This window comes from Apteryx mantelli, chromosome 6 (assembly GCF_036417845.1).
Source record: "Apteryx mantelli isolate bAptMan1 chromosome 6, bAptMan1.hap1, whole genome shotgun sequence".
In the NCBI taxonomy this organism is placed as follows: Eukaryota; Metazoa; Chordata; class Aves; order Apterygiformes; family Apterygidae; genus Apteryx; species Apteryx mantelli.
Window position 1 is genome coordinate 13704462 of NC_089983.1, and position 19346 is coordinate 13723807.

At 40.0% G+C, this 19346-nt stretch overlaps 2 protein-coding genes across 4 annotated transcripts in view; one reads left to right on the forward strand and one right to left on the reverse strand.

The window, feature by feature from the left end:
* Positions 1–280: 280 nt before the first annotated feature.
* FASTKD2 (FAST kinase domains 2) lies at positions 281–12722 on the forward strand. Of its 3 annotated transcripts, none has more exons than XM_067298804.1 (12): positions 281–334; positions 596–1390; positions 1804–1907; positions 3433–3541; positions 5127–5250; positions 7550–7689; positions 7979–8151; positions 8515–8678; positions 9713–9934; positions 10813–10897; positions 11985–12099; positions 12584–12722. In XM_067298804.1, the coding sequence occupies exons 2-12, from the start codon at positions 704–706 to the stop codon at positions 12701–12703; spliced, it is 2043 nt and encodes a 680-aa protein (XP_067154905.1). In that variant the 5' UTR covers positions 281–334; positions 596–703; the 3' UTR covers positions 12704–12722. The 3 variants fall into 3 exon arrangements, with proteins under 3 accessions (XP_067154905.1, XP_013807777.1, XP_013807776.1); XM_013952323.2 differs by lacking the exon at positions 281–334 and adding an exon at positions 384–418; XM_013952322.2 differs by lacking the exon at positions 281–334 and having other exon boundaries at positions 455–1390.
* Positions 12723–18853: 6131 nt separating this feature from the next.
* KLF7 (KLF transcription factor 7) overlaps positions 18854–19346 on the reverse strand; it is a 122749-nt gene continuing 122256 nt past the window's right edge. Inside the window, exon 12 of the mRNA XM_067298807.1 lies at positions 18854–18917. The gene's annotated coding sequence lies outside the window, so the exon portion shown is untranslated. The remainder of the gene's footprint in view (positions 18918–19346) is intronic.

Genomic DNA, 19346 nt, shown 5'->3' on the forward strand with positions numbered 1-19346 from the left:
CTAAAGAGAGTAAAAATACTAATAACGCCAAAGCTACAAAGCCTGCAAAGACGAGAGGCTGCAACGAGCGCAGGCGAGCTGCCGCTGCCGCCGCCGGCAGCCGCGTAGCCGCTCCGGTCCCAACGGCCGCGGGGGCCCCGGCGGTCCCTCACCTGCCAGCACCACCCTGGCCATGCCCGCGGCACCCTCCAACGGTCGCGGCGTTGCCCGGCAACGCGCCGCGCGCCACGGCGGTTTGTCCCTCGGCCCGCGCCGTCCCTCTCGCGAGGCCCGCCGAGAGCGCGTGGCCAGGGCGGCGGTGTCATGGCGGCGGTGCGGCGCCGCCGCGTGCGAGGTAACGGCCGCGGAGCGGGGGGCAGCGGCGGCGGCTCCGGCCGTCAGGAGCTGGTGCGCACCCATTGGGAGGGCTGTATCCCCTGTAAGTCCCCTCCACCGCGTCGTTCTGAGAGGGCCCGTAGTCCAGCGGGAGCGGCCACTTCATGTGTTTTCCACATCTCTTCTTTTTTTTTCTGTAAAAGAAATGTGTAGATTTGGCACTTCACTTTAGGCATAGAAAGTCTGCTAACTAATCTCTGCTTCTCAATTGGCTTTACAGATAAATGAGCTTACGCTGTTTCTCCAGGGCTGTTTCCACTGGTAGAATTTCATCGGATATGTTGTTCCAAGCTGGTATTTGAAACCCGTTAATGAGATATTAGCAAAAATGAATAATAAAATAAGTTATTTATTAAAGACAGTGAGATGCATGCATAGGTGCAATTCTCTGCTGGCACCCAGCTCTTCAACTACAGTGAGAGCACACACTTTAGGGACTGGCAGATACAAGGATCCCGTGGAAAATGCGAACTTCAGGAAAAATTTTTTAAATATTTTTCGTTGTCTACATGAACCCTTTCTTCGATCTCTATCTCAAAAGACAGATGTTTTTAGCACAGGTGCTAAAATACAAATGGAGAAGAGCACAGAGGCTTGGGTGAGTGAGCAGGCTTCCCAGAGCTCCTTGAAACTTCAAAAGTTGGAGGATGATTCTGGGAACGTGGAGGCGAAGCAAGGAGCAGATCACACCGAACAGTTCTTTCACAGCCTCCAGAAGTGCACCTGTCCATGCGATGTGCTGGACTTGGCTTCAGAGTCTGCCATTTCCACCAAGCATTTCACCAATTGTTTAACTACAGTATGGCGACTCCTCAAAAACCTGTCTGAAGACCAGCAGCGTTACGAGAAGCGGCTGATCTTTGAGCACCCAGCGTTTGTTCAGCTTTGCCGGCGGCTGCTGCAGGACTCCAGGCGGATGACGCGGGGGGACTTGGTGTTCAGCCTGCATGCTGTGGTGAACGTAGGCATTCCTCAGAACACTCTCCTAGTCCAGACCTTGCTGAGGGTATGCCAAGTAAGTATCAAAATCCTTCTTTTCCTAAAGACTGGCCTGGAACCTCATGGCTAATTCTGGCACGCTATACAACATTAGTGAGAGTTTGCTTATGTCCCTGGTTTAGTCTGGCATTCCAGGAAAACAGGGCTTACTCACTTGATGAGTGCGTCTAGTTTCCTTCATTTTTGAAACCACTGACTGATTTCAGAAAGACTTAACAGAAGGTAGAAGTCTCAAAGAACATTACCCTTTTCAAATCAATTAAATTTGACTGGTGTGAGGTCTTGTAGGTCAAAAAAGAACTAAAGTTGATCAATTGACTTTTGGGAGGAAAGATAGTGTTGCAGGTAGAGATTAAAAGTGGTCAGTTTTTCTTTTTTGAAGTTTTTACTGGCCTGAAGTAATCTAACATTGTGAAAACTCTCCAATAGGAGAAGCTCAATCAACTCGATAACCGATGTGTCTCAGTTTTGGCAAGTACTTTAGCAGGATTGGATAAAGACAAGAATGTGAGCGCTCTTCAAGCTGGATTACGGTGAGAAAAATACATCTTTCACTTGTTCTTTATATTTAAATGTTGTTTGATTTTATGTCTCTTAGAAATCGTGGAGGGAGAGTCTATGCATAAAAGATACTGCAGTTTTAGGACTCAGATGATTACCATGAGATAACAGCTGTACAAGACTGATTTTTGGCATTGTTTTTGCAGTCTCAAGCAGAAAGGCTTCTGATGGCATAAGATGCTAGACTGCTCTGCAGGAGACACGTATTCTGACTGCAGCTCCACCACTGTGTATTTTTTGTGATGTTGGTCAAGTCACTTTACCTATCTACACCTCTGTTTTTTTCATGTGTAAAAGGAGGTAGTGAGGCTAACTTTGTGAAGCATTCTGAGTTCTCCTGATGAAGAATGTTGTTTAACAGCCAGGGACTATTTCTGTTGAACTGAGTAAGGAAAAATTAAGAGGAAAACAAATTTTAACTATATCTGTGCACCCAGCAAGGCCTTCTATCTACTGCTTTAGCAGAATAACTTCTTTGGCTGTAATGTTTTGGGTTTTTTTAGGCAGATGAGAGTTATGTGGGTAGCCAATCTGCCCACCCCCATGAGATTGTTTTTACTGAAGCTCTCGCAAAACATGCCATGGCTTTGTACTTTTGGTCCTGTGCCAGGCTCAGCTTTGAGAAGGTGGCTATGTTAGCCACAAAAAGCAGGTTCTCCTAGAAGCTCAGGTACACAGTTCTTGTAGGTTGGGGCAAAGCAGGTGATCCACCTACAGCTCTTTCTCTGTATTGATGTCCAGAGCTCCTGCCCATTTGCAGGAAGCAGCACCTGCAGTGATGAATTTCAGAGCAGTTCACTGTCTTAGAAAGTGACAAAAGTAACACTTCATGTTTTTGTTGCTGTGGAGGTATTTTTAAGGGTGATTCAGGGATAACAATTACAGTCTTTCCTGCTGAGCCAGAAAAGGAGCTGCTGGGAAAGAAGGACTCCTTGATCTGGTGCTTATGGTGCCTCTGTGTTGTGATACCCCCTTCTGCTCCTGCAGCCCACAGCACTACTTGTTGGGTTTTTTTCCTCATCTGCTTCAGGTTGTTATCGAGGTCCATCCCTGAGTTTTCTGGCTGTTTCAGAACTTGTCTCCATGTAGATGATTTGGTGATAAAAATCTGCAATTTTTTCTGCAGAAATATGTTAATTCCATGAGGCTTGCAGCATTTAATGTCTGCGCATCACATGGTGCAGTCTGGGCAGGTGCCTCTGCTATTCAGAATGTAAGAGGGACAACACTCCTGTATCAGGATGGCATTAAGAAGTCATATATTTATATCATTATAATTATTCCCTTCTGAGTAAACATCTGTGCTGCAGCTACATCATGAACTGTGCCAGCCTTGCAAAAAAGAGGGGGTGGAAAGGAGCAGGATAAATTACAGCTTTATTTTGGGGTGTATCGGTGAGGGAGAATCGGGGTACATATCTGTGTCTGCTGAAATAAGAGAACCTCTATTAAACAGGTATTCACTCTAACTGAAGGCCTTGTGTTTTTCTTTAACAGATTACTAGTAGAGCAGCGAATCCCAGATATCAGAGACATCTTTATACTGCAAAACCTGATGAGATGCCTGGGAAAAGATGCTCCAGTCTTCTTGAAAAAGAAACTAGAGGTAAATTTCATAATTTTTGTTGGTAAATTTCGTTTCATCACTATTACTTCCAAAAAACCTGTGCTCTTGCATTATTTATAAACTGTGCATGGTTCTTTCCAGACAAAGAGAAAATATAATATAAAGGTTAACTGGATTTGCTGTATGAATCATACTCCAGCTATATCTGCAAGAGAGAATTAAATTTGGAGGCTGGGAACATCAAACCGTGAAGGGGCAGAAAGCAATGGAATTGTGTACAAAAGGAATTGAAACAACAAAATAGTAATGCTCTCACCTCTTGTTTGGGTTGGCCACGTTATATTCTGTGGAAGCACTTTCAGGCTGTGTTCCCTGCTTCCCTTGTCTGACCTGTGGTTGGAAGACCAGAACACTGTTCTGTCATGGGGCCATGTCCCATGACGCTATGAGGTTAGAGAGAGCTGGGAGTGAGATGCCAGAAGAACTCACCTAGCTCGTGGCTTTATCCTTGTCTTTATCTAAGAGACACAGGGGTTCCTCCAGGAAACACAGTGGTTGGGAGCAGGCTGTGGTTATATGGCAGGCCATGTCAGGTTTTGTCCCCTGATTAAAGACACTTTTTGCAAGCTTCTTTCAAACTCTGCCTGCCAGTGTTTTCATCACACAGCTGAAGGGCTCTAAGGTCAGGGTTAATAGCATTCACAAGGAAGTGAAGGAACATAGCACTGATAGGAAACTGGGCTTCTCATGCAAGAATAGAGCAATGGAGGGTGAAGGGTTTGATTTACTTCCGATTTAAGTAAATCAAAAAATCTTGGACAAGGTACCACTTTTTAGAACAAGATGGTGAGAATCTGGCACAAGATGTAGTGGAGTGTGGAAAGCAACCTTTCCACTTGTTAACTGAAGGGAGCTTTTATAATACCTTGTGAGACTACAGAACGCTATTTTTTTTAATACTGTCTAGTGCATTTGCTATTGTAGACATTTTATATTTGTTGTTTAGTATGCATGCTATAAGAATATTTTATTTTAAAAGCCAGTAAAGCTAAATCTCATAGTCTCATTTTTGTTGTCATTTATATCTATCCAACTGCTGCTTCTATAAGTGAAGTCTATTGTGCAGCATCAGAGCTGACCTCCTGTTCTCTTGTTCCTCAGTCCCCATTTGTAGCTGTGTCTATGTATTAAAGATATGCCACTGAATGTGCTATTGGATCACTCTGAAGGCTTACAGCTTTCACACACATCCAAAACAGTAATTGCAGTAGTATTAAATGTCTGCTGTGCCAACTGTATTTCTGCTACCCTTTTAATACCGTAGTTGGTAGAAGATACGTATTCACAGTATTTGGAAATAAGCTTTTATAAAGACTTTTTTCTTTTAAAAAATCCATATAAAGGCAAATTGCTTGACAGCTCTAGAAAACTATCAGCTCTAATTGTGTATTAAGTAATTGAAAAAAGTTACTTTATGCTTTTGCTGCTTGTTACTACTTTTTCTTTCATATGAATCTCAGCAGCCTAAGGAATTTGGGAAAGTTTTGGTGTAAATTCCTTTACCATAAAGCAATGATAATACAGCTGAAGAATGAAGGATTTAATAAACTCTAATTCACTTTAGATGGCTGTTTTGAAAGAGATAGACCATCTGACTTTCCCGAATGCTCACCGTGTGTTTTTGGCTCTTGTTGCAATGAATTATTGTTCCGTTCCAATCCTGAATGCCTGCAGTGAAAAGATTCTGGGTAAGAAAAAATAGGTTTATTAAATTTCCCCCTCCTTATACCAAAATCTTCCTAATTATTGTCCCATCTCCCTTTTCTGATTTCCTTTAAAACTCAGGAAACATCTTTGTTTTACAGGATATTTTAGTAATGTGGAGCCATTTGACAAGGGGGAACAAAGAAAATTACTGATGTATAATGAAAGCAAATAGTTCTTGTGGTCTCTGTCCTTCTTAACATCTTCCTCAATTATATATTTCTCTTTGCATTTTCTCTGTATGCAAAATTTAGCAAAAAGAACTGAATGCGAGCAACAGAAAGTAGATTTCGGATAAGCTTTTAAAACAAATCTGAATTGGAAATGGACACCTTGTAAGACGGATTGATGGTCTAGTGTGTTTAGGTGATAAACAAAAGGGAACATAATGTTTCCCTGATTAACTGAATTTCATTATTGAATGCTGCTTAATAATTGATTTCACACTGCAGCCCAGAAAAAAAATAAATGAAGGCTAATGCTTTCACCTTTTTCCATACGTTTATAATACATCTCCAAAGCATATTTGGTCAGTATGTATTGATTCACGCTTTGAATACATCTGAATGTTTGTGTAAAAATCAGTAAGATAGCAAAACAATGTTCTTAAAAATTAGGAACATGAATGTTTGGACTGCTTGTACATCTTAATTTGTCCTGGTTGTTCATATGTGTTAGGACACAGTGTTTAATTACATATACTGGCTTCTCGCATAGAATTTGTGCCTCACTCAGCACACAGGTTAGATGGCATGCATTGAGTGAGCAGCTACTCAATACTTTTTCTCTGCATTTTGTAGTGTGTGTTCTCAGGATTTATGTACGGCACATAGTGCAAACTGAGCTCTGAGGGCAGAAAGATTTATTTCATCAGAGGCCGGAGATAGAATAGGGAGAGAAGAGAGGGGCATGATTTGGGGCCCATGGGGCAAAGGAGTTCTCCAGCAAGTTTTTCAGGTCCCGTGCTGTTGTTCAGGCCCTCAGAAAAGTGCTTTGGTTAGCCCCCTCTCCCATATTTGGGGGCCTGACCTTAATTGTAATAAATGACTACTTCATAAGTACTTACTGAGTTTGTTTTTGCAGCAGCCAGGAAATGACCCAGTGGCGACATTCATATACTAGTTATGCAGAAGAGAGAGATTCAGGTTCAAGTGTCCATTAATTTTGGATTCCTTTGGCCCGTTTTCTTTAACGATACCTAGCATTAAAAATACCTTTATTTGATGCACACCTCCCATTTGCTTCAATTGCAGCTTCAGCACCCAGCACTTCAACAAATTAGGTAACAGTGTTTCATGCTGAGCCTGGAAAATTAGTGAGCACAACTCAGAGGAGTTAAACTCAGTTATTTTCCTGCTATCCCTTTGAGTCATCTGACAGAGGAAAAGATAAAATCTTGTTTTGATGGGTGCTGTTCCTACTACTTTAATGATACTCTTGTCTCTTTTTGCAGTCACTGTCTCTTATGACATGTGTGCCACTCATGGCAGCAAACAAAGCAGGATGTTCAAGAGAGAGCATTGTTCTTAGGTACTTAATCTTTTTCTTCTCAGGAGTAGGTCCGTCTTCTGTGCTGAATGAAGCAGCACTCCTGTGCAGAAATCTGTTGTGATCTTGTACTCAGGCTGTGTCATAACGCTAATGTGCCAGCAGGTTAAGTTAGGGTTCCACATTTTCCAGTTTGGCATACACTAATGTTTCTGTGCTTGACAGCCTTTGTGGTTTTTTAAACATAGATTCGTGCATATAGACTCATGGTTTCTTGCAGTTTTGTAAATAAAACCTGAAATATATAAATTTCCTGATGTGCCAACATCTGATTAATCAGCAGCTTTAGATCCACTTCTTGGTTACTCCCTCAGCTGACATGGCAAAAGTGCTCTGATGGGCAGCCCAGAGGCTCCACCACTGCTACTAGGGCTAGCCTGGGGGCTTCTGTGCTGAGAGCAGGGGAGTGGTGAGAATCAGGAATGCTGGAACAGGAGATGTTCTAGGTAACACACTCTTCTGCTTGCTTCTTCTGTTGATTTGTCCCCTCTAGCCCTGGTCCTGGCTCAGTTTGGTTTCTTCACCGCTCAGCTCCTTCACTCTAACCAGGTTAAGACTTTCCTTCCTCCTGTTTGGTTCAATTTTAGGTCAGTTTAGCTAGTCTTATTCTGCTGTTCCTTACCTGCTTAATTTTTTTTCCTCCTCCTTCCCTTTGCCTCACTATCCCCACTGTGTCTCCAATATACAGCTCCCATTGCTTTGTATCATCTGTCCTTTTTTGCTCCTCTGTTACAGAGAATATCCATGATGCTCCATTTCGGCAGTTAATTCTTATTCTGGAAGCTTGTCACAATCTCCAGTACCGTAATGTAAAATTGTTTTCAGCAGTAGCAAACTATGTGACTTCCACTGTCTGCCTTTGGGACAAAAGACAGGTGAGGTGGAGACCGAATGATTTATACCTGTACCAGTAGAATAGGTAATTTCTGGTGGTTTCCATTTTATCTTTCTTCATGCTATCTTTCATCTTCGAGCAGATTTTTAGAAATAACACTCTGAAGTTGACAGAGTTACATTTCAAAATGCTCTTCTATTTATTGACTTATAGAAATAGGAAATAAAAGGGATGTTACAATTTGAAAGTTTGTTTCCTTTAAAAATGTCCATTATGATCCATTTTATTGACTTTATTTCTTGACTTTAAAAAAGTTTCTTTTGTTTTAGATTATCCTTTTTCTCTCGGCCTTCGAGATGCTTGGCTTTCAGCCTAGTGAACTGATGGATATTTTTGCTGAGAAGGTGACAGAAGACCCTGAATTCCTGAACTTGAAATATCTTTTGATTATTCTCCGAGTTTATTCACGACTCAACTATATTTCCAGAGGCCAAAAGCATCTGTAGGTTTTGGTTTAGAAAGCCTGCTAATCTGTTAAATAATCTTTATAGGGTCATATTTGGAATGGCAACTGATATTTGATTTCACTTTTGAAAGAAGTCACAGTCCTATTTTATTAATCTGTAAAGTAAACTTGCTGTGTCTGTTAGTAATCTTTTCTACATAGGAATTTTTCTCAGTATAATTGCAAATGCAGACCACCTTGGTCCTAGACTGACCAGACTACTAAGTCTGTTAATGTTGGATTACACAGCATGTGATTAATCAAGATGAAGAGGATTTCTAGCTTGTATTTTGGTTTGAAATCCATATTTTCTATAGTTCTTATTTGTGTATTTGTTATTTTTCTTCTTCTTTTGGAAAGGTTTTTTGAGACTCTTCATAGCTGCTTGAATAAGTACCTCCCCCATATTTCCAACACGGAACTGCTGAAAGCAGTGTATTCACTTTGCATTTTAGGATATCTTCCTCATCTTGCACTTGATCAGCTGCTACAAAAGGACAACCTTGATGAACTTCTACAATCAGGTCAGGCCTTACTGTGTCATGTTCTTTTTTTAAAAGGGATAGTCTACCTCCATTCAAAATTTGTTGTTACTGTGTTAAAGTTTACAAATTAAAGAAGGCAAACATGATTAATATTAAATGTGAAGTCCTCAAGAAAAAGCTAACTTTGGCGATCTAAGTGATACAGTATATTCTCTGATTCTGTGCTGGTCATCAAGCTTGTTGTCTTGGGCCACGAGGTGGCCACATTTTAAATAGTAGGTTTGCACATGGAGATGAGTAAATGTGAGATTTGAAGTAATATTTGAAATGGGTGAGAGCCAGGGGTTTCGTCTTCAACGTGCAGGCATTTTTTAAGTGTTCTGACATGTTCGGGCATTTTTAAAAAACGCAGGAAGTCTAAACTTTGTAAATGAACTTTAATACTTGTAAGTCATGGATAGAAGTTTCTTTGACTACTTTGAGTTACAATGAGGAACTCGGAATAGTTTGTAGAGGAATTTGGTTTCTGCATTATAATTACCTACAGTCAACAGCATAGTTTAGCAGAGGAGAAATTCAGTGTAGAGTAAGACCCTGTGTCTTACTGTTGAGCCTGCTTTGACTGAACCTGAAAGCTCTGCCGGCTTAGAGTTTGGGCAGTTTAGCACTCTTAAAGCACAATTTCAAAATTCTGGCCAAACTGTGATATATCTTCTTTGTTTCAAAAATAGCCTTTTATTTGTCTGGATTTTATAAAGAACATTACATTTGCTTTCTCATTCAATGTTCTCCTGAAGTTTTCTGTAATAACTGATAGCATGTACAGAGCTGTGTACAGTAGAGGGGAAAGACTGGATAAATGGACAGGTTTCAGCTATAAACTTTGAAATTTTAATTAGTGAATCAATGGGATGTATTTAAAAATATATTGAAGTTATTCTGTTTTAAAAAAGTGTTTTGATTCTTATATTGAAATTAATTTGCTGTGCAGGAACAGACTGCAAATGATAATAAAATGAAGAATTCTGTGAGATAGTACATTGGATTTAATTTTTTTTTGTATTCTTTTTCAGGTGATCCTTACAAAGAACAGAAGGAAAGGATGCTTCAGTGTGTGAAAGCATGTGTGGAACTTGATAGCCCTTCCTTCACAAAGCCTGCATTTGGGCTGGCTGAGGATTTCTCCTCATTAGTATCTCTTAATCTCAGAAAGGCTCACAAGGCCCTTCTAGAACTTCTGGGAGATGAGAACATGTTTCGGCAAAATGTTCAGCTGCCACATAAATACCATATTGGTATGAAGCCAAATTACTGTCATACTCCTTTGAATGTAGATCTATAATTCCTAAAATAATAAGATGGCAACAAATGTGCATAGGGTACGGGTGATTAAAAATGTAAAACTCTGAAGACACTATCTGCAGCAAATGAAGTGCTTGATTGGTGAATCTGTTTTCTAGGATGCTTCTGTTAAAGTATTTAAGCAATTTACTAAAACATTATGATGTGCTTCTTCACAGAACTGCTTTGAACTTTTGAGGAAAGCATCAGAGAATAGATTGTGTAATTGTACATGAATTCAGTATGGCCAACCATTTTAGAGAGTTGCCCTCTTAGTACTAAATCACATCAAAAGCAAAAACCAACAGCCACCTTCTTTTTGTCTCTGACTTGTTTTTCCTCTAAAACTCTGGATAAGGTTTGAATTCCCATTTAATTTATAAAATGGGATATGATCTTTTTTGATAGGTGATAATTTCACAACATTTGCTTTTTTTAATATTCTTTTGCCAGCCACCCAGCTTACCAGTATTTTTTAGGATACTTACAGTAACTTTCTTCTTAATAGTTTTAAAATTAGGGATCAGTTTACAGGAAAACCTGAATAGGTATGATAGACTAAGGTCAAGACTTGTTTCTTTAAACTATGATTTCATTCTTATAAACTTTTTATATCTACAGTTTAAAAAAAATTCTTTTTCTAGAGATGCGCAAGCTATAGCTATTTATATTGGTTGCGGGAAAGGAAAAGCCATCAGTAATAGGTAAATTTTTAGAAAATAAGAATTAGAAACACAGCGGTGACAATGTCTACTGACTTTTTCAAATTAGCTGAATAGAATATTAGTTGTAACCTCTCGCACTGTTTAATATTTTATTGTTTTGTTTTCAGATTTTGAAATCAGAATGGATTCAGAGAGAAAGAAAGTGCTCCCAGTAACTGCAACAGATGATCATACTGACACAAGTGTTGAAAGGTGTCTTTTTTTGATTGCATATTTTCTCTAGCAGGCTAGTTTTATTTATATGTATTCCATCTAGTTGTTTCTTTGGTTCATTGATTTACAGAAACACAGTAGATAACTGACTTGTTGTTTGTGGTCACAGAAACATAAAAAATTTCCCATGCCAGTTCAGAGCAATAACTCATCTAGCTCACTACCTTCTTCTAACAGAGTCTAGAACTTACGCTTCAGACAAGGAGACAGGAAACCTCATCGTAGGGATAATCTCAACCTCTTGTAATGGATACAGATTTTGAAGTATAATTAAGATCTCTTCCAAAACATTGTTATATTATAATTTTAAAATTCCAAGCATTTTTGTGTGTCCAGTCAACATTCAGTTGTTCTCTTAAGTCTTCAAAATTTGCATCTCAGTGGTAGGTTGTGGCAGTGAATTCTGCTGCTGAAATATGATTTGAATGAAAAGCCTCATCATGTCCACATTTTTGGTGATTAAATTAATCTTGTGCAGAAAAATGGCCTCTCAGTAACTGAAGTGGGACATGTGTCATCCAAGTAAGACTTAACTAGGACTGTATAATGCTTATGTTTGTGTGCTGGATCACACAAGCAGCAATGTATTTTGTATAGTTTGTTTCCTGGAAATCGGAGAGCTAGTGACTTGTGTAACAGAGACTCACTGTCAGGCTACCAAGGCATTAAGCTTTCCTCACCCTTCCAAGTAGGTTTTTATGGCAGGAAATATCAGATTCTGAATGTTAGCAAAGGCTTAAAGTAAATGTGCAAGCTGTCAAAATTATGTACAATTTTGAAAGATCTATTTCATTCTCATTATGGGAGAACTGGAGGTCTAAGGATTTAATTCTGCCACAAGAGTTGTTTGGGTAGATGCTTGTACTTACGTGAAGCTCATAGAAGAAGAGAGATGCTAAATTATTTGGAGAAGGAAAAGAATAAAGTAATTTTTGCATTGTATTTTTGCCCACTAGTAAGACAGATATGTTCTGCAGTATTAAAAAACGTCTCTGAACCATTAAATCTTGAAAATGCTTATTCTGCATTTGTACAATGAAGTTTTCCCTACTCCTCTTGGTTGTAGGTTGGCTTTTCTCTTTGTTCCTCTCTCTGCTTTCTGCCTGGGTACGACACACCCCCAAGGGAAGCTGGCAATGAAGAAGCGGCATCTAAATAAACTGGGCTATCATGTGATTGTGGTAAGAAGAGTCCTGTTATTCTCTCTGTTTAGATCCTGCTAATCAGTGTGGTGACGAGTATGCTTGTGCAGTAGAAGAATAGGCCCTGTAGGGAATGGTGAGCTTACTCCAGAGTGGTTGATTACTTGTAGATCATCTCGTCATACAAGGTGGTGGTGGTGGTGTCACAATGGAGTATTCTGTCATAAAGAACAGAGGAACTCCAGAAGACAAGCTACAACTTATCATTATCAGTGATATTTAAAAAAAAGAAACACATAGTTCAGCAAAACAAAATCACAGGTCACTGAATTGCTTTGTACCTAAGACCTATGAGACTGGCTTATTTCCCTCTTTTGTACAGAATAAATGATCTGAATCAGCTTGTTTTCAAGATGCAGCAATTTGCCATGGCCTTCCCATCACTGAATGCTTGGTATATGGGACAGGGCGGTTTGCTAAAGGCAGCAGAACTAATGTACCCTCTCCTTTTCCTTTCCTCCAGGTCATGAACAAGAAGTTTCAGGAAATGACAAATGAAGATGCAGTTGAGTTTTTGAAGGGAAAAATTTATTCAAGAAATGCTTTCCCTTTTTCTGAAGTGAATGCTCAGAATCATAATTAAAATAAACTGACAATTTTGAGTCTTTTGATTTTTTTTTTTTCCTGTTTATTTCACATAAGTTTTTAATGGAAAATTTAAGCAGCTTTATGCACAACTGCATACCTCAAAGTATCACAGATTGAGGAAAGTTTGTAAAGTCAACAATGTCTGCTGATAGTGGGGGTTTTCTTTAGTGATGGAAGTAATTACTTGCTTCCTCACATCTATCACTGTTGAAATTGCTTAGTTTTATAGTATCTTCTCTTCCCCCATGCCCCAAGTGAAACTTCTCTTTTCTTGAGCGGGGTCAGGGAACGGAAGTGACCGTTTCAAGTGCTGCTGTAACCTGGCCTACAAATGCACTAGGATTCCCCACACATCCTGCCCCTGTCTCCCCCTGCATTGGTCTCTGTGAAGAATTCTAGACAGAAAAGCAGTAAATAATTTGCATATCCTAACATATATTAAAAATTCCAAAGTTATGTGAAAAGTTTCTGAAGAAATCAAATCTGGGACAAGAACGGTTCCTTTAGTTGTAAGCTTTTTCTTTTGAATCTTTTCCATTCCTCCTATAATAGATTTTGAGACTCGTAGCTACAAGAATACAGGCCTAGCGTATCTTTATAAACTGACTCTCGGTCTCTGTTTCTGATATTAGTCTCCACAACGAATATTAGAGATGTTGCAGTACCCGAGTTTGTTCACTATGTGTTGTGATGCACCTGCACTAGTCTGTCGTGTAGTGGAAGGTGAAGTAATGGCATTGTGGAACCGATAATGTTGGCTGAGGCCTAAAAGTTCAGACCAGTGTTGAGCCTTTAAGCTGAAGGAGAAGAGAGAGCGGGTATATCTTTTCTGTTCTTGATAATCCGTTTGTTGTACTGGATTTACTGGAGTACTTAGAGCATTGGAATGCTCAGCCTTGCACACATTTGCAAACAAGAGCCTGCTTGTTTCTGTGTTATAATCAGAGCTTCAATCACAATTTTGCTGTACCATAACCACAGCAAAGTCGGCGTGAAGGGAAAAAGCAACTTTTTACAGTGACTGTGTGTTACCTAATGGTGGTGCCCTTGCTTCACTTGACAAGCTACAAGAACTATGTTCTTTGTCTTTCCGAAGTAGCATGGACACATGGATAAGGTATTGCAATGATGAGATAAAAAGATTAAGGTGGAAAGAAACAATGTGTTTAAAAAAATTCACTGCCCAACCCCTTGTAGAACATGCAGATTGAATACAGTGCATATTTATGAAGGAAATTGTGCTACTAAAGCATTATCATAGCAGGTCTGGCATCAACAAGCACAAAGAGAGCTGTTCAGCATTTCAGTCTGTCTGAAATTCAGCAAGCACAGAAAAATAGATTTGATGCAATTGTAAAACTTAACAACCAGACCAGAGTGGTGCCTGACTTAACGTGGAGGTCGTGTCCTCTTTGTGGGTCTACTACTGCAAGAAAAGTATTGTCTACAAATTCACCTGAAAAGCAGGCTGATGAGAACAATTCTGATGTTCTGAGCTGGCTGGCTGACTTGTGTTTGCAGCCCACCCTGGAGGAGATATGAAATACTCAGTTCATCTGTGCTGGAGAGTTGGGAGGTACGCAGAGCTGTCTTTGAGATAGGATTTGGTGCTGTTTTTAAAGCTGAAGCCCTGCAGACCAAGCTTCTGCAGTTCAGCTGCAGCTCTCACCTGGGCTGAGGAGCAGCTTCCTCTGCCTCAACTTTTTCAGTCAGGTTGTCTGAACCAGGTATGTAGCTCCCTCTCTTCAGGGACAAAAGACCAGGTAAGGAAGCACACAGTTCTCTTGTGTGCCAGCACTCTGGACAGAATTAGCCACCAGTGGTCCCACAATGGTATAGCACTTCTGTGGTCACTATATTAAGTAAATTTTTTCTTTCCTTTTAAAAACACCTTACTAGTAGATGAAAACTTGTACAAGCAGTATGGAAATGAAGTAGTCTGCCATAATTATCACCTTGCTTATTAAAATATCTTGCTTTATGCTATCTCAGTAACTTAAGGTGTTACTTTGTCTTACCTACACTGATTAATAGTTCCAAGCAGTATGTTGCTGCTGCCAGTGAGACTTCAGAGCTGTGAGTTTCTTGAATCTTTACTTCTGCAAAATCTCCAATCTTTGAGTGAAACAGACACTAAACAGATGTTTTTAGCCTACCTGCCAGGGAGGCTAACAGGGGATGCGAGCTGCACCTTTCTATACCTGTTTGCAGTCTGCCTGCAGACTCAGGGCCGTGTGTTAAGTTTCTGCCCTCTGTTCACGCTTGGAACGCTTTGTCAGCGCAGTGGCTAGAAACTTTTCCTGAACAAGGGAGGGGGAATCTGGAGGCTGGATATGACTCATACAATCTGTGGCTGTATCTTGTTAGCGGCTGGCACCCAGACATTTGCTGTGGTGTTTGACTCACTAAAGGAATTTCACGAGTGTATCCAATCTGTAGCAAGGCCAAGGTTCTCACCAGGACATAAAGTGAAAATAGATCATTTATTAAGTAAACTAAATTGCTGAGGGATGAGAGGATCTTCAATGAATTGAAGGCTGGTTAAAGAAGAGAAAGCAAATATAGGGCTTAGATGTAATTATGTAGCTATGACTTAAAGACAGCAGACTCAGCTGCATAGAGCAACTATATATTTGGCCAGATCCTTGTATGAGGGCAGCATATTTTATTCCTGGGCCACAAGGAATTCTGAAAAAAAGACACATACAGATCATTCATACAAATCATTAAACTTAACCATCTGTCCTGCTAATCGCAAAGAAACACATACTGTCTTTTATGACTCGTTTTTTTACATGCTACAGTTGGACATTTTTTGATTCATAAATGTTTTCTTGTTAAAAAACAATAAAATGCAATGATGGAACTGGCTTATTTGGTATTTTTTCCCGTGAGAATAATCCATATACTATTCACCTTTTGAATTCTCCTGCTCATCTGAAGGATATCCACACACAAAAGGGGTGACAAGCTCAGGTCATTGTTATGCATCACAAAATCAATAAGAAAACATTGTGAGAAGGCTTTACAAATGTAATTATATAACAAACTTAACTGGCCCAAGGATGATGTTAAACATTGCAGGATGTATGAACAAATCTAAAATGAGATTGAGAAACAGGAAGGCAGAAGATGGGTGCTGCAAGGGTCAAGAAGGCTCTTGTGTGAACAGAAAATAAACTAGTGCCATCTGAGCAAAAATGAAACAAGGTCTGTGAAGTAATGCATAATGGGAACATTGAGGGCTTGGAAAAACAAATCATTTCCACAAGCAGCAGGCTTTGTGAACCCTGATGACCTGCAGTTCTCTCCTGCTTGGATTTGCTTATGTCTAAAAACATGTTTGAGCCTTAACTCCAATCTTTTCCTCAAGAGTATCATATATATCTCATCCACCCAGCCACTCATTCTCAAGAAACACCCAGGAACTGTCTTTAAACTTCTGCCTTGCTCTCAGATTGGCCAACAGGTTCAAAAGTGACTAGGAAAGGGGGACTAGGAGTACATTACAAAAGTTTGATTATTGTTAATAAATCAACCTCTAAATAAACCAGTCCTTGGAATTGGGGAAGGAAAGTCTGCTTTTCAGGTAATGTGACTGTATTTCTGCATAGACAAGGGGTTTAATAATGCTCTATATGCAGAGGCCTAAAGTGGCACTGGGCAATAGCTAAAGAGAAGAAAATTGTAATATCCAGAACTATTACTAAAACTTCCCTCTAATGCTAGTTTTGTTCTTGGCCGTTGCAATAGATAATACTTTATATTACCATTTATTAATGCTAAGCTGTCCCTTCTCCACACAAATCTCAGAGCAAATAAGCTTGCTTGAATGAGGTATCAGTTTCACTTCCACTTTGCTGGCACTACAGTATTCAATAATTCAATAAATCAAGGAGAATTGCAGGTGTTCTGCTGATCACAACAAAGGTGGAGTATTCACTCCCAGGCCAAGTGTGCTGAAATTAGTTATCTCAGAACAAAAGCAGAGCCAGTAAAAACTAGCAGTGGAATATGATTGTTATCTGTTGATCTCCACATGCATACCTTTCAAGCAAATATGATTTTTAAGCATAGGTTTTGCTGAGCACGTAATCCTGTTTTTCTGTTCTTCATTAATAACCATAGTTGTTTTAGTGTTTCTGTATTGTTCATCTCTTTTAAATGATGCAAATATTATGAATGTCTGAGCCAGGTTTAAGTTCTATCCTTTTAATAGTAGCAGTTCTCACCTTTTTTTCACCAGCTCTGGACAACAGCAGTATAAGGTGAAAGTATGAACGTGGTGGCAACTGTAAATAACTGACTGGGAACAAGAAGGAGAATCTGTCTTTGGGTCTGCAGCAAAAGCCCTTCTGTCCACAGATAACCAGTGAGCTTCTCATTTCATCCTGTTTCCTGGCTCTGAAAATGCTCCCATGCAATACTCTAGTAATATTGTTGCCATGGCACCCATCAAAAGCCAGATATGTTCTTGCTTTATGTAGCAAGATGCAAATTTTGATAAACAGGAGAATTTCTTTTCACTTTTCGCTACTATACTTATAGGATTCTATCTATCTGTGCCTCCGGACAGAGGCAATTTACCAAACACTCTTTGTCATTTATGAGTATGTACCAAGATTTACTCTCAACAGTTCAATCCACAAAGGACACTTGCTAAATTTTCTGTATTTGCTGGTTTGATTTTCATGGTACAGTTTCCTCTACCCACAAGATGTCATCTGCACTTGACCACCCTTTAGAACAGTGGGGAGTATATGGCAAGTGCAGGGAAAGGGGGAGTAGCTCATCAGCTGGTTTAAATTAAAGTCAGAGCACTACATCAATATACACCAGATGAGGTTCTGGCTCTAGATCTTCAAAGGCGAAACTTTGAATTGTTATGCAAGCCTAGTTTTCTCTTTCTGCCGTAGAGAACAGCTGGTGGACCTGGCTCTGACTGTACAGAGCCTGGTGTAAATAGGGAGAATTGTCACTGAAATCTGATTTGTACTGATACAGGTAAGATGAGATTTGGGAACTATACAATGGCTTGACATGGAGGAGATTATATATTTGTATGTTCAGACATTTTTGCACACAACAGTTGGGGAAGGAGGGGAGACCAAGAATGGAGCCCACATTTGAAGTAATTTCATTCAGGTAATAGAAGATTATTTAGTCTTTTTTAATATACATATTAAAGACTAATAATGGGTTGTGGCTTGCCTTTTGTGCTGGCTCAGCAGCTAGAAATCAGCTTTAGTGGAACAACAGACAGTGCCTTGATATGGGGAACTCTCTGGGAAGTACAAGGGCAACCTAATCCACATGTACACTGTGGCATATGAGGCAATAAGAGGGTGAAGAATACCAATGCATTTGCTTCTGTTGACTTAGAACATGCTCCATTTTGCTGATGAAAGATTTGTCACAGGGATGCACTATCTTCTAAATGAAACTTCAGCCTGGGTCAATTCTATATAAATGTCTGGAAAAGAATGGAGATCTGGAAGGTTAAGCACACAAAAAAGTATGTATGTGCATGCGTGTTTGGAGATTTGCCCTGTACCAGCCTATGCTCAACAAACAGTACAAAATGATGAATACTTCACTGATGTCAGCACAGAGAAGTCATTCTCAGTACAGTACCTCTTTTTCCTCTGAAACTACACTCCCCCAAAAAGGTGGTATTGACGTGGACGAAGGTTGGCTTGATTCCTGCAGATGCAGAATGAAAAGAGAACTTGCCATTGCTGAGGGTAGGTTTGATATTCAAATATTAAAAAAAAAGAAAAAAAAGACATTTATTTGCTAAATCAAACAACTCAGTATTTGCCAGCAAAAGAAAAGAGAAGAACAACCATTACAGTATCAGGAACATTGTTCCTCTTCCTGCTGAACAGAGGATAAGATGATCTGGCACTAAAGCTGATCAGATTCCCTCATGGGGAATCTGAGTTCACCTACCTGCTTGCCACCACTTATCTGTCTGCCCATGGGCAAGTCACTTAGGAGGTCTCACGGTGCACCCCGAGTCCTGGTGCTTGCATACATCTTGGCTGTGTCCTTACTCAAAGGAACGCCTTGCTTTGTAGCAGAGAGGCAGCCTCAGTGCAGCCCAGAGCCTGCCTCCCCTGTCTGTCCAGGGGGGATGTTCCCATGCCGAGTTGCTTAGATTTGTAAGCTCTTCCAGGCAGACCTGGCTGACGTTTTCACATCCACTCCTTGTGCAAACAGTAGTAACATACTTCAGTCATGAGTTTGGAGAAAATCTTGGCTAATTACAAAAGAGAAAGTTCACTCTCCCTGATGAACCCCAAACCTTGCAGCCAGAACTCTTCAGTGCAGACCCTGTCAGCAGCCTTACCACAAGCCTACCTAGATCTGTCACAATAAGCATTTTGAAGCTTTACTACCCAGATCACTCCCCAGTGCCTTTCCTCAGATATTATTAGCAACAACAACAATTTTTTACAAAATCAGACACCAAAATACAAGCTGCTTCTACCACATTTTACACCCAGACTCACGTCACATACTTCAAACCTGGTTTATACATTTTTAAGGCTCATTTGCAAAAATACATTGGAAATTCCAATAAATAAAAGTTATGTAGAATGAACTTGTCTGACTCAGACAAGATCTTAGATCTG

Excerpts from the sequence above, each read along its gene's own strand:
- FASTKD2 (XM_067298804.1), top strand. The coding sequence starts at position 704 with ATGAATAATAAAATAAGTTATTTATTAAAGACAGTGAGATGCATGCAT. Across the intron at positions 3,542-5,126 it reads TCTTGAAAAAGAAACTAGAG|ATGGCTGTTTTGAAAGAGAT; the intron begins GTAAATTTCATA and ends AATTCACTTTAG. Across the intron at positions 10,898-11,984 it reads ACTGACACAAGTGTTGAAAG|GTTGGCTTTTCTCTTTGTTC; the intron begins GTGTCTTTTTTT and ends TCTTGGTTGTAG.